Source organism: Geotrypetes seraphini, chromosome 6 (genome assembly GCF_902459505.1).
Source record: "Geotrypetes seraphini chromosome 6, aGeoSer1.1, whole genome shotgun sequence".
Lineage (NCBI taxonomy): Eukaryota > Metazoa > Chordata > Amphibia > Gymnophiona > Dermophiidae > Geotrypetes > Geotrypetes seraphini.
In genome coordinates, this window is record NC_047089.1 from 227,902,158 (window position 1) to 227,917,446 (window position 15,289).

The 15,289-nt window shown below is 31.5% G+C and overlaps 1 protein-coding gene across 6 annotated transcripts in view; it reads right to left on the reverse strand.

The window, feature by feature from the left end:
- SCAF4 (SR-related CTD associated factor 4) overlaps nucleotides 1–15,289 on the reverse strand; it is a 375,178-nt gene that overhangs the window by 209,956 nt on the left and 149,933 nt on the right. For all 6 annotated transcript variants that reach the window (XM_033949802.1, XM_033949800.1, XM_033949803.1 and 3 more), the window contains one exon: nucleotides 7,624–7,724. In XM_033949802.1, coding sequence (XP_033805693.1) covers nucleotides 7,624–7,724 — 101 coding nt within the window. The remainder of the gene's footprint in view (nucleotides 1–7,623; nucleotides 7,725–15,289) is intronic.

Here is a 15,289-nt window from a genome sequence, read left to right on the forward strand (position 1 = left end):
ATCTCTCATGTTGTAATTTAAGAGATTCAGATATAAGAGAATATAGGTTTTTGGGCTCTGAGGAAGGTCAAATAAAAAGATTGGTATTTTCTTTGACCTGAAGAAAAGTGACATTGAGGTAATTGAGAGGCACTGAAATACAAATACATGCACATTGAAAGATTGAAGTAATATATTGGATGGAATATTGCTCTCCTCGATAAAAGCTGCGATTGGGCTTGTAAGAGGAGAGCTAGAAAAGAAGGCTACAAATTTTTTCAGGCTAGGTGCCAACAACGAGTCTGCAATAGAGCCTAAAAAACAAATAACTTACAGTTGCCTTAATAATATTGAATAAAAGGGGCGTGGCTTGGATGAAAGGTTGGATAAACGAATAGCTCCTTATAAGCAAATATAAAAAATATAAAAAAATATATTAAAAAGAACTACTACCAAATAAAAAAAAAAAAAAAAAAACTAAAATATATATTGAAATATGACTTCAACTAAACAAAATAAAGCTGACTTAGGAGCTGGAACATCAGGAAGCAATAAGAGGTCGAAACCTGAGCCAGGTACACCCTCTAAAATTCCATTACCAACAGAAAAAAATCTGGATGTTATGGAAGAACTAAGACAAATAAAAGAAATTGTCTTAGATAGTAACAAAAAACTACAAAAAGCAATGGAAGATGCCGCAATCCTAACTAAAAGAGTGGACATTACAGAGAATAGAATTTCAACATTAGAAGATATTACAGAACAATTAAATACAGACATGAATCACAGCAAAATCATATGGAAAGAAATAACAGAGATAAAAAAAAATCTTGAAGACAGCCGGAATCGTGAAAGACGGAATAATTTAAGAATAATCGGATTACCTGAAGGAGTGGAAAAGAATGATCCGATTGCATTTCTGGAAAAATTTCTACCTAAAATACTACCATTGAAATTTAAAACGGAACTGGAAATTGAAAGAGCCCATAGGATTCCAACACAAAGAAATAACACTCAAACAGGTCCAAGAACTTTAATTTTCAAACTTTTAAGACACCAACAAGCAATTGAAATATGCCAATTAGCCAAGGAAATCAAAAATCTTAAATGCCAAGATTCAAAAATATACATTGTCCCGGACTTTGCAAAAGAAACAGCAAAAAGAAGAAAACTATTCTTAGACATGAGACCACAACTAAGATCTCTAGGAGCTAGATTTGGGCTCCTGTACCCGGCAATTATGAAGGTTACCGTTGCTAACAAAACGCAAAACTTTACAGATCCAGAAAAACTACAGGAATTTATAAATCAACTGGAGCAACCTATGACAATCTAAAGAACAATTAATGGGTTCATACTAAAGTCTATTGACGGTTAAAGATAGATCAAAACGGAAAGCAATGGAAAAAGAACACACAATGATCAAATTAAAGACTTAAACAACTTGCAACATTCTACATAGAAAACAAGAAAACTGAAAAATATAAAAATTCTATTCAGAATAAATAGAATAAACTGAATGGCAGGAACGTAAATGATTTGAAACACATCTCCGAACTCAAATGATGACGAAGAAAGTTTCTTCAACAAACTTAAAAATGTACTGATTGAATCCGAAATTTTGAAAGCGGAGTAATAGTGAGAAAGAAAATCATCCTTCAATCACAAAGAATATTATAAAAAAAAAAAAAAAAAAAAAAAAAAAAAAAAAGATGAAGTGATTGGTTTGTTATATTTCCGGTTGAAGGTGATACTTCAGGTTTAAATTTGCGTTTCAGATATATTAAAATGCATTTCAATACGAAATATATGAAAAGAATAAATCTGAAACGCAAATTTTATGTTCTTTTATTTATTAAGTTTAATTTAGTATCCACAATAGTTCAATCTGGGAATCTTCTATGGGAGATAAAAGGAGAGTTTTTGGCACAGGACTTCACTCTTGTCTGCACAGGCCTCAGATACTTTAAAATCATAGATGTCTAGAGAGTATGCTAATGAGACAAAACTTACAAGAACACTGATGGGAATGTTAGCTCCTCTTAATTGACAATTCTCTCGTGAATCATAAGAAAATAATGAATATAAGAGATGAGTTGATTCCTGTGCTGTAAACTCTAGTCACAGTTCTGAGGAAAGAGGCTAAATTGGAAAGCTTTTTAAAGTAAAAACAATATACCACCTGAAAAGGAATGAATAGTAATTGAAATGTTCTTAGATATAATTGATTTAATATAATCATTCTTATGGATTTAAAGATATACAAATACAGAAAATAATCTTTCAATACATAAGAATGTAAAACTTTTTACTTATTCTTATAATTAAGAATAAAATAAGAGAAAATATACAAAAATAAAAAAAAATAAAAAAAAAAAAAAAATGGTAGTACTTTAGATAATTATTAATAGCTTGTGGGAGTTATCTAAATCTAACCTCAACCTGCGTATCCAAGTTTTCGTAATTAATAAGGGGGGGAAGGGAGGGATAAGAGGGATGGGAGGGAATAAAAGGGAAATATATAAGGAAATCATGGGAATAAAGGAAAAAAGAGAAATGAAATACTTAAAACATTGGGAAAATATACATAATTTAATACCTGAAAATTTAAAAATAAATGGATATTAAAATTATGTCTTTAAATGTTAACGGTCTAAATCATATGATAAAAAGGAAAAAAGCACTATCATTTTTAAAAAGGCAAGATGCTGATATATGCCTTATACAAGAGACCCACCTCTCACATATAGAATCTAAAAAGCTAGAAGGAGGCTGGGTCAAACAGTGTTTTTTCTCACCAGCTATAGGGAAAAAGGCAGGTGTTGCTATTTTAATTAACAAAAAATGCTCTGCTTCATTTAAACTAAAAGCTTCAGATATTCATGGAAGATGGATAATGGTGGAAATGAATATGGGAAATACTACCATGACGTTAATCAATATATACGCCCCTAATTCGAACCAAAATGAATTCTTTAAAACTCTTCAACAACTGATCATACCACTGGCTACTTCAAATCTTATAGTAGCAGGGGACTTCAATGCTGTAATAGATCCTTTATTAGATAAAAACCCAGGTAGAGTTATGAAATCTATGGGACTAGATAATTTGATTCAATCTTGCGATTTAATAGATATATGGAGAATACTTCATTTTGATGGTCGGGAATTTTCTTTCTGTTCTCATGTTCATAATTCTTTTTCAAGAATAGATTATATCTTTACTTCAAAACATCTTGCACATCAAGTGACACAAGCAGCCATTGATCCAATTATTCTATCTGATCATGGTGGAGTGTGGATCAAAATTAAAACTACAGATCAAAATAATAACAGACCAATTTGGAAAATAGATAATACAATGTTGGTTGACAAAAATTTTTGTGAAAATCTTCTAATAAAAATGAAAGAATTTTTTCAAATAAATGATAATGATGATATTAACAGAGAAACTTTATGGGATGCCTTTAAGGCAACCATTAGAGGACAAATAATTTCTTATTCGGCTTTTCTAAAAAAACAAATTAAAAAACAATTTTTAATCTTAGAAAAAGAGATAAAAAATTTAGAATCAAAACTTATAGAAAAATGGGAATATTCTATTCAACAAGAATTATTAAAATTAAAAGGTAAATATAATGAGATCTCATCTAAGATGATTAGGAAGGATTTATTTTCTCAACAAACATTGTACTATGGTAATTCAAACAAATCAGGAAGAATATTGGCAAACTATCTTAAAGCGAAAAAAAGAAAAACAAAATTAATAGCAATAAAAGATGAAAATGGAAATACATATACACAAATTGAACCTATATTAAAACAATTCTTAAAATTCTATAAATCTCTTTATTCTTCTGAAAATTATCCAAATAAAGAAAAAGATGGTTTTGAATTTTTAAAAATGTTAGAGGGTCCAAAAATTCCTGAACATATAAAACGAAGTTTGGAAGAACCAATATCACTAAAAGAATTAGGAACAGCTTTGAAGTCCCTTAGAGTTGGATCCGCTCCAGGTGGTGATGGATATACAGTGGAATTTTATAAAACATTTCAAAACTTTTTATTACCCTATTTATTAAATCTCTATCAATATCAACTCAATAAAGGTTGTATTAAAGGCACTATAGCAGAATCTTTGACTATTGTTTTGCCAAAGTCCAATAAAGATCCCACTTTGGTATCAAACTATAGACCAATATCTTTAATAAATGTAGATGGAAAATTATTAGCAAAAATACTTGCGCTAAGATTAGCTAAAGCTCTCCCCCATATAATAGGTATGCATCAAACAGGATTCGTTGCTCAAAGACATTCATCTCACAATACCAGATTAACATTCCATATGTTATATTTAACAAAGAAAATGAATGAACCTACTTTTGCAATTTCATTAGATGCAGAAAAGGCCTTTGATAGAGTAGAATGGCCTTTTATGTATCAAGCAATGGAATGGTTTGGTATAGGTCCTGGATTTATACAAATGATACAAACAATGTATAGCTCCCCTTCTGCTAGACTATATATTAATAATACGTTTTCAGAAAAATTTAATCTACAGAGAGGAGTTAGACAAGGATGTCCCTTATCCCCTTTGCTGTTTGATATTGTTTTAGAACCCTTAATATTAGCTATCCAACAAGCTAAGGAGATACAGGGTATACCTCATTCAGATAAAGAATATAAGATATCTGCTTACGCAGATGATTTATTACTATATCTGAAAAATCCAGAATCCACCATTCCACATCTACTTGAATTGATTGAGAAATTTGGAAAATTTTCAGGATATAAAATTAATTGGAATAAATCAGAAATTCTTCCACTAAATATACATTGTACAAAAGGTTTATTTGATACATTCCCTTTTGTTTGGAAGGAAGAATATATTAAATACCTTGGAATTTTGATAACAAAAACAGTAGATGAAACAATGAAAATTAATGAAAAATGCTTATTACAAAAAGTAATAGAAATGTGTGAGCAATGGAATCCTTTGCACTTATCTTGGTGGGGAAGAGTACAAACTGTAAAAATGATGATTTTACCGGTAGTATGTTACCAAATGGGGATGATACCAGTTTTCTTTCAAGATTCGTTTTATACAAAAATAAATAGGACTTTGACAAAATTTATATGGCTTAATAAAAAACCAAGAATTGCTCTAGCGTCATTACAAAGACCAATTAAGGAGGGAGGGGTAAATTTTCCCAACTTTTATAGGTATCATCAAGCCTATATCTTACGTCATGGTATGTATTGGATCCTCCCAGAACCCACAGATAATATTCCAGACTGGTTTTGGCTAGAATGGAGGCTTATGTTTCCATTACGTCTTAATCATGTAATTAGTATCAAAATGCCAAGGTTATACAAAGATCATAAAATATTTATGGATACCTGGAAAACTCTAAAATACATAAGTAATCTTACTCAAATTCCAATTAGTAAATCAACCAACCAAACTATATGGCTAAACCCCAAGATCAAAGTTGGCGGTTTTAAAATCATCTGGAAACATTGGATGATAGCAGGCATTCGCACTTTGGATGATGTAATTAAAAATGATAAATTGCTGGAGTTTTCACAATTGCAACAAAAATTTGGTCTCAATAAAACACAATATTTTAAATGGTTGCAATTGAAGCAATCTATTCAGAAAGGGTTCCCTGAATGGAAAGATCTCGCTAAATATCACAGTTTGGAATTCTTATGTTTCCAGATGGACTCAATAGGTCACAAAGCCGCACAGTGGTATAAATTAATATCCGGATATATAAATAAAAAACCAAAAAATGGTCTTAGAGACATTTGGAGCATTGAGATAAAACACCAAATTAGTGCATCTCAATGGCCACGACTTTGGTCTTGGAGGCTAAAATGTACGGTGTCAGCATCTATGAGACAAACTTGGTTTTTTCTTCTTCATAGAGCTTTTTGGACCCCTACTCGTTTACAAAAAATAGATAGTTCAAGATCTAATAGATGCTGGCACTGTCATATTGAAATTGGGACATTAGATCATCTTTTATTCTTTTGTCCATTTATCCTATCATTCTGGAAATCAATTTGGCCCCAAATTAACAGAATGTTAGAAAATCCGGTAGCCTTGACATATGATACTATATTATTTGGAACAACTATGAGAGCAAAAAGCCAAATTTCATCCAGTAATAACAAACTTTTATTTATTTTAACTGGAATTGCAATACAACAAATTACATTCAATTGGAAACAACATGATAGATTGAACTATATGTTCTGGTGGAATTCGGTATGCCACATATATAAAATGGAACTTGCTATTGCAACACACAAAGGATACATGAATAAATTTAAAAAAATATGGGGACCATTAACCGATTTTTGTAATGAAGGATAATTTTTCCCATAAATAACACTGGAAACATCTAAAGACCGTTAACATGATTTCTCTTATGAATTTTTCCCATGATAAGATAATTGTAAAGAGGGAAATGGGGTGGGTTTTTCAATTTTGATTATCACATACTAAATTAATATTTAAAGAATATACAATAAAATTGATTTATGTATTATTGGTTGGGAAGGAGGGTGGGACAGGGGATTATTATATTAATGTTAAACTTGATATTAATATATGAGTTAGTCAAGTGTGTATTTAAGTTTCTATTGAGTTTATCTGTAACACTTGTTGTAACATAAAAAAATGAATAAAGATTTAAAAATAAAAAAAAAAAAAAAAAAAAAAAAAGAAAAATGGATGGAAGAAATTGCATTACAATTAGTACTATTATTATAGGTGTGAGGTACTCAGTTGATATTTGTTAGACTTAGGGGGTACTTGGCTTGGTACAGGATTAGCTGGGCCGGAACCTTCTCTCTGACATCAGAATTGACGTCGGGGGAAGGCTTGTGGGCTGGCCGCGTGCAGTCACTGCATGTGCTTGGCCCATCCCTGTTGTGGTGGCGGCAGGGGGTAATGGGGGGTGGGAATGGAGTATGTTGAGTGGCAGGGTCGGCTTCAGTGGTGGGGCAGGGATGAAGAAGCAGCAGCGGCTTCAGCGAGGGGGACAGACAGGGAGAGCTCCCAGGCGGTGGCCAGCTCAAGTACCCCAAGAGGTGGCCTGCATACCCCAGGTTAAGAAACACTATCCTAGAGCAATACTTCTCAAACCAGTTCTCAGAGCATACCGACAGTCTGGTTTTCAAGATATTTATAATGTACACACTCAATGGTATGTAAATCTCTCTTATGCATATTCATTGTGTATAGCCTGACACCTGACTGGTTGAGTGTGCCCAAGGACTGGGTAGAAAACCACTGTCCTAGAGGGATGAAGTCTTAGTCATCGATAGAAAGTAACACCAGTGGCCAGATTTAGGGCTCCTAATTGCAGGATTCTAGTGCATGGTCTTTGGCAACAATGGGTATAGGATGTTAGAGGGAATAAAATAGGAAGTCTCAGAGTAATTTCAAATGAAGGTTCATAATGCTAAATCTTAGCCCTGGATTCAGCCAGCCTGGAAAACCTTTGGGGATCCCCAAGAGAGAGAATAAATTTATCAGAAATACATACCCAAGTTTAATGTTAACATAGTTAACTGCTTTCAAAGCTGATTTTAATTGAAGCTGTAAAGTTAAATAAGCCTCATAGTACTTACAATGGAGGTTGAGGAGGGGCTGGAGAAAGCGTTGAAATTTCCTTCTTTATATCATCAGCTGTATCAGGTTCATCATCATAGTCAAATCTGTCCAACAGTTTCTGTGACAAACATAAGAGTCAATTTTAGACAAGTTCCATAGTTTCAAGAGACAAATCAAAGGTATAGATTTTGTGTGTGCAAAGCATGTTGAAGCACTGGGTGAAAGATAAGCTAGATGCCTATATATCCAAATTGACTAAAATATCACAGAAGTTATAAAAGCATGCCGATCAAGGCTCATGGAATTTTCTTCAACTCATATGCACGGTTATCTGTGTATCCAAAAATTCCATGGTATGGAAAGAAAGTGAAGTTACTCACCTGTATCAAGTACTCTGACATTGTGAACAATAACATGGCTCTCCAGTCAACCCATGGTCATAAAGGAGATGCAATGGGGAAGGGATTGGAACTTGTATACCTCCTTTTTCTGTAGTTATGCAACCACACTCAAAGCAGTTTACATACTCCAAGTATTTTCCCTATCTGTCCCGATGGGCTCACAATCTATCTAATGTACCAGAGCCAGTGGAAGATTAAGTGACTTGACCAGGGTTACAGGGAGCAGCGCAGAATTTCAACCCACAACTTCAGAGTGTCGAGGCTGTAGCTCTAACCACTGCACCACACAATCTGCTAGCCAACTGGACAAAGTGCATTTCCCCAATGACTGTCCCCCATCCTGTTTGGGTCAAAAAAAGAGACAAGATGTTGGGTGTAGAGAATGGCACGGGGCAAAAAATTTCTCTCTGTCACTGCCCCATCCCCGAGACCACTAACCCTGTCCACGCCCCATCCCCGCAACCATTGTACCTGCAGCATCCATACTAGCCTCAGTACTGCAATATTTAGTTTATTCTTTCCTTATAAATCAAAGTTCTGGCTGCTGAACTAGAGAAAGAGATGTTCAGCTGTCACGGCTTTGTTTATAAATTTTTATCAACAACTAATATATTACTTTATCCTTTTTTTTTTTTTTTTTCATTATATTTTTATTTTCAAATTTTACAAAAAGTGTACATAATAATAAAATACATTTGATATATGCATGGTATCACTTTTATATCTAACACAATGTATGTCTGAATTTGATTTTCCCCTTCACCCTCCCCCCACCCTTTTATTGCCTTAATATAATATTTTCAAATTTTATAAAAGTATACAACATATTGGAATATAATTGATAATTATTCAATAACATATTTATATCTACTACAATATATTCTGGATAAATTTCCCTCCCCCCACCCTTCTATTATTTTTTAATCATTTGTTACATTTTGTATCATATATTATAATATATTATATATAAATTGTTTTCCTTATCCCCCCTATATGTGTGTCATAAAAAAAAAAAGAAAATCTCTAAAAGAAGAAAAGAAGAAAAAGTATTCTATTATTTAATCATTGCAGTATTTTGTCAATGGCCCCCATATTTTTATAAATTTATTATATGTCCCCTTTTGTACTGCTATTGTTCTTTCCATTTTAAAAACATGACATATTGTATTCCACCAAAATGTGTAGTTTAGGTTGTTGTAATTTTTCCAATTATTAGTTATATGTTGAATGGCAACCCCTGTCATAATTAATAAAAGTTTATTATTTTCTGGTGAAATTTGACTTTTTTTTCTCATCATTGTTCCAAATAAAATTGTATCATATGATATTGCAATATGATTTTCCATTAATTTATTAATTTGTGGCCAAATTGAATTCCAAAAAATTTTAATATAAGGACAATGATATAATAAATGATCTAATGTCCCTGGTTCTAGATTACAGTGCCAGCATCTATTAGACTTAGAACTGTCTAGTTTTTGTAAACGAGTAGGGGTCCAAAAAGCTCTATGTAATAAAAAGAACCATGTTTGTCTCATAGACGCTGACACTGTACATCCCATTCTCCAAGACCAAATTAGTGGCCATTGAGATGCATTAATTTGATGTCCAATCTCAATGCTCCAAATGTCTCTTAGACCATTTTTTGGTTTTTTATTCAAATATCCAGATATTAATTTATACCACAATGCGGCTTGATGTCCTAGGAAGTCTGCTTTAAAGCATAAGAACTTTAAACTATATTGATTGTTTAATGATTTCCATTCAGGGAACCCAACCTGAATGGCCTGCTTCAATTGCAACCATTTAAAACTTTGTGTTTTATTAAGACCAAATCTATGTTGCAATTGTGAAAAATCCAGCAGTTTACCTTCTGAAATAATATCATCTAGAGATCTGATTCCTGCAATAATCCAGTTCTTCCAAAGGATTTGAGCTCCGCCTACTTTGATCTTGGAGTTTATCCATATGGATTGATTAGTTGATTTATATATTGGGATGGGTGTTAATTTATCAATAAATCTCAATGTTTTCCAAGTATCCATTATTATTTTATTTTCTCTGTATCTTTTAGGTATATTAATACTTGGTAAATGAACTAAATTTAGGGGAAACATAAGGCGCCATTCCAAATATAACCAATCTGGTGCATTATCTATAAGTTCTGGGAGGATCCAATACATACCCTGACGTAGAATATAGGCTTGATGGTACCTATAGAAATTTGGAAAATTTACCCCTCCCTCCTTAATTGATTTTTGTAAGGTTACTAAAGCTATTCTAGGTGTTTTACCAAGCCAAAGAAATTTTGTTAAAATTCTATTAAGCTTCTTATAAAAGGACCCCTGAAAATAAATAGGTATCATACTCATTTGGTAGCAAACCACAGGCAACATCATCATTTTAATAGTTTGAACTCTGCCCCACCAAGATATATGTAATGGGTTCCATTGTTCACATAACTCCGTTACTTTTTTTAATACATATTTTTCATTTTCTTTTACAGTATCTTCAATTGTTTTTTTAACTTGAATGCCTAGATATTTAAATCCTTCTTCTTTCCATATGAATGGAAAAATATCAAATAATCCTTTTACACAGTAAACATTCAAGGGTATAATTTCAGATTTATTCCAATTAATTTTATAACCTGAAAATTTGCCAAACTTATCAATTAATTCCAATAAAGAAGATAAGGTAGACTCTGGATTTCTCAAATAAAGCAAAATATCATCAGCATAAGCCGAAATTTTATATTCCATATCTGAATATGGAATTCCTTGTATCTCCCTCGTTTGCTGTATTGCTAACAATAAGGGTTCTAATACAACATCAAATAACAAAGGAGATAAAGGACAACCTTGTCTAACTCCCCTTTGCAATTGAAAACCATCAGATATCTTATTATTAATATTTAATCTTGCAATCGGGAAGCTATACAATGTTTTTACCATTTGTATAAATCCAGAACCTATACCAAACCATTCTAAAGCCTGATACATAAAATTCCATTCTACCCTATCAAATGCTTTCTCAGCATCTAATGAAACTGTAAATGCCGGTTCATCCATTTTTTTTGACAAGTTTAGCATGTGGAATAATAGTCTAGAGTTATTGGAGGAATGTCTTTTAGCAACGAAACCCGTTTGATGCATATCTATAATATGTGGGAGAGCTTTGGCTAATCTCAAAGCCAAAATTTTCGCCAAAAGTTTATTATCAACGTTTATCAAAGATATAGGCCTGTAGTTTGAAACCAAAGTAGGATCTTTATTTGGCTTAGGCAAAACAATTATTATTGATTCAGCTATAGTACCTTTTATATTACCTTTTATAAGTTGTGTCTGATATAATTTTAATAAATGTGGGGAGAGGATATTTTGAAATGTTTTATAAAATTCTACTGTGTAACCATCACCACCTGGAGCGGATCCAACTCTAAGAGATCTCAATGCTGTTTCTAATTCTTTTAATGATATAGGTTCTTCTAAACTTCGTTTTATATGATCAGGAATCTTAGGTCCATTTATTAAATCTAAAAATTTTTTTCCATCTTTTTGTTTCTCCAAATAAGGTTCAGAAGAATATAGATCTTTATAAAAATTTAAAAATTGTTTTAATATTATATTTGTTTGATTTGTTATTATACCATTATCATCTTTTATTCCATTAATATTAGTTCTCCTTTTTTTTGCCTTAAGATAATTTGCTAATAATTTTCCCGCCTTATTAGAATTTCCATAATACATCGTTTGTTTGGAAAACAAATCTTTTCTTATCATTTTTGAAGTTAATTCATTATATTTACCTTTTACTTTCAAAAGAGCTTGCAAAACTTCATATTCCCATTTACTTATCAATTTAGCTTCTAATATTTTTATTTCTTTTTCTAATTCTATATATTGTTTTTTAATTTGTTTCCTAATAAAAGCTGAATATGATATGATATTACCCCTCATAGTTGCTTTAAATGCATCCCATACATTCTCTATAGATGTATCTTCCACTAAATTTATTTGAAAAAATTCATTAATTTGTGTTTTAAAATTTTCCAAAAATTTGTCATCCACAAGCAATGCATTATCAAATCTCCAAAGAGGTCTATTATTTTCTAATTGATCTAATTGTAATTCTATCCATATTCCCGCATGATCCGAAATGATAATAGGATCAATGGAGGCTTTAATCACTTGTTGCACTTTATTTGTTGAAACAAAAATATAATCTATTCTTGAAAATGATTTATGAACCTGTGAACAAAATGAATACTCCTGATCATTAAAATGAAGAATACGCCATATATCTTTCAAATCACATGATCGAACTAAATTATCTAGACCTAAAGATTTAATATTTTTACCTGGTTTTTTATCCAATAATGGATCCATTACAGCATTAAAATCTCCAGCCACCACTAAATTAGAGGCAGCCAGTGGTAATAACATATTTTGTAGCTTTTTGAAAAATTCTGATTGATTCGAATTAGGGGCATATATATTAAATAACGTCAGGGTATCATTTCCCATACCTATATCGATATGTATCCATCTACCATGTGGATCTGAATTTTTTACCTTTATATTGGCCATACATTTTTTGTTTATAAGGATTGCAACCCCTGCTTTTTTGCCCACTGCTGGAGCAAAAAAACATTCTTTTATCCATCCACCTGATAATTTCTGTGATTCCTTCATATTAAGATGGGTCTCTTGCAGACAGTAAATATCTGCATTTTGTTTTTTTAAAAATGTTAATATTTTTTTCCTTTTAATTACGTGATTCAGGCCATTGACATTAATAGAATATATTTTAAAAGACATTATATATTTTAATACTTTTCATTATCTTATTCTTCCTCTCCTCTTTCATATTTAATATCCAAAAAATTTTCTTCACGACACACATATTTAACCCTAATGTATCTCCCTTAATTATTCTAATAAATATTCTCCTTATCCCTCCCTTTCCCACCCAATATATTGGCTGCTTAAGGATACACATTGGAACTGTAATCCTAACATTCTCCCCATTCCAGGCAATCAATATTCAATTGTTTAAACAAATTTCCCTTCTATCTATCTATATTGTTCTTTTATATATATTTAATCATTTTCCATAACATTTTATTAATGTATCATTTTCCATTTAACAATATGTTAATTTGTATTTCCTTAGTATTATGATTTCAACATATAATTATTTTAAACATATATGCAGTGTATTATTTAATAATTCTCCTATATTCTGTTCTTTCTTTCATATAATTATTATTGTCTTTTCTTTGTATTGTTTTCCTCCATTTCTTCAAATATTTCGATATGTTATATTATCTAATTTTTCATAGAGTCTTCAAAACCTTCTTAATATATTATGTTAATATATCATAGGTTCTGGTTTAGAGAGAAACTCTTTTAGTTTTTCGGGATCCTCAAAATATAAGGACTTGTCTCCAGATGACACTCTCATTTTCGCCGGGTAGTATAGACCATATTTAAATCCTTTTTCTTTGAGTAGAGGTCTCATGTCTAGTAGTTTTTTCCTTTTAGTTGCTGTGTTTTTGGCGAAGTCTGGTAAAAACCATAATCTTGATCCTTTATAATTTAAGTTTTTATCTTTTTTTGCAGCATTTAGTATCTCTAGTGCTTGTTGGTATCTCAACATTTTGAAAATGATTGGTCTTGGTCTGTTTTTATTTTCTAGATTTTTTATTGGGATTCTATGCGCCCTTTCAATTTCAATTGGTTGTTTCAAGTCTAATTGTAGAATTTTTGGAATTAAATTTTCAAGGAAAAGGATAGTATTTTTTCCCTCTAGATTTTCTTGTATTCCAAAGAGTTTGATGTTCTTTCTTCTTCCTCTATTCTCGTAATCCTCCAGTTGATCTTTTAATTTATTTAATTCCAGGCTGTCGTTTTTACATCTTTTTGATTCACATTCTATATTTTCCATTTTTGATTCTAGTTCAGTTGTTCTTTTGTTGTTAACTTCCATTTGTCTATGTATATTTAAAATTTCTTCTTTCATTTCAGACATATTAGTTATAGTTTCTTTAAGCATTTGTTTGATTTGTTTTAATTCTTCCATGACTTCAGCTTTGCTTAATGTGTCTGATTCTTCGATAGGAAGTGGTATTTTGCTTGGTGTTATTTGTTCTTGTTTCTGTCTTTTTGCAGATGTACCAGCCTCATTTTTGTTTTGTCTGGTACTTGTCATGTTGTTGTTTTCTTTTTCTTTGTTATTCTTATTTCTTGTATTTAGTCTTTTAGATTTGGTATTCTTAGTTTTTTAATCTCTTTTCTTCCAAGATTTTGTTCTATCTTTTGAAGTAGATATTTTTCTTTTTAAGCTCTTTTCTTTTTCCTTTACCTATGTCAGTTTGAAAATTCTTTTCTCACTTTCACTTTTTCATTGAAGTAGGGGAACTCTTTTTTTTCTCCTCTCACAAGCCCAATCGCAGCCCTGATTGAGGAGAGCAACACTTTTTTAGAGTTATTTTTCCTATTTTGACCAACTTTAAGCAATTTTCTTCTGTTTTTTTCTCAGCGTCTCTCAATTTCCTCAATGTCTTACTGTTCCAGTTTTTTAAAGTTCCGTTGAACCTTTTCTCTGTCTCCTCTCTCACAAGCCCAATCGCAGTCTTGTCAGAGGAAATTAATATTCAATTCAGTATTTATTTTAGTAAGCTGATATTTATTTGTCTTCAGTGCTTCAGCACTTAATTATTGAGAGAAAATGCAAGTATTCCTCTTTCTTAAATTTTTTTTTTTTTTTTTTAATCCCCTTTTTTTTTATCAAAGAATAATCTTTTTCCTTTTTTTTTTGGTTTCAATATAGCTGGTCAGAATACAAAATTCTTTCACAATTTTTCCAATCAAACTGTTTGATCTCTCACTTGTACTTCGCGTTTTCAGCGCTGTATTCAAGTTTAATGAAACTACCAAAGATACAAATGGTTCTCTGCCTTCCCGTTTCTTGTCTGGACTTTTCTCACTTCAACTGTAGTAATTCAATTTTTTTTTTTTTGGTTATATCTGATCTGAACACAATCTTTCTTCACAATTTCCCAATCAGATTATATGGTCTTTCACATTCATCTCGCAGTATCAGTACTGCTTTCAAGTCTCTTGAATCCGTTGAAAACACAGACAGCACTCAGCTTTCCTGACTCTTACCAGCTTTTTTTTTTTTTCTGTTTCAGTTATATTTGTTCAGAATATAAACTTTTTCCTATTTTTTTCACAATTTCGCCAAACTGTTTAATCACATCTACTTCGCGGTTTCA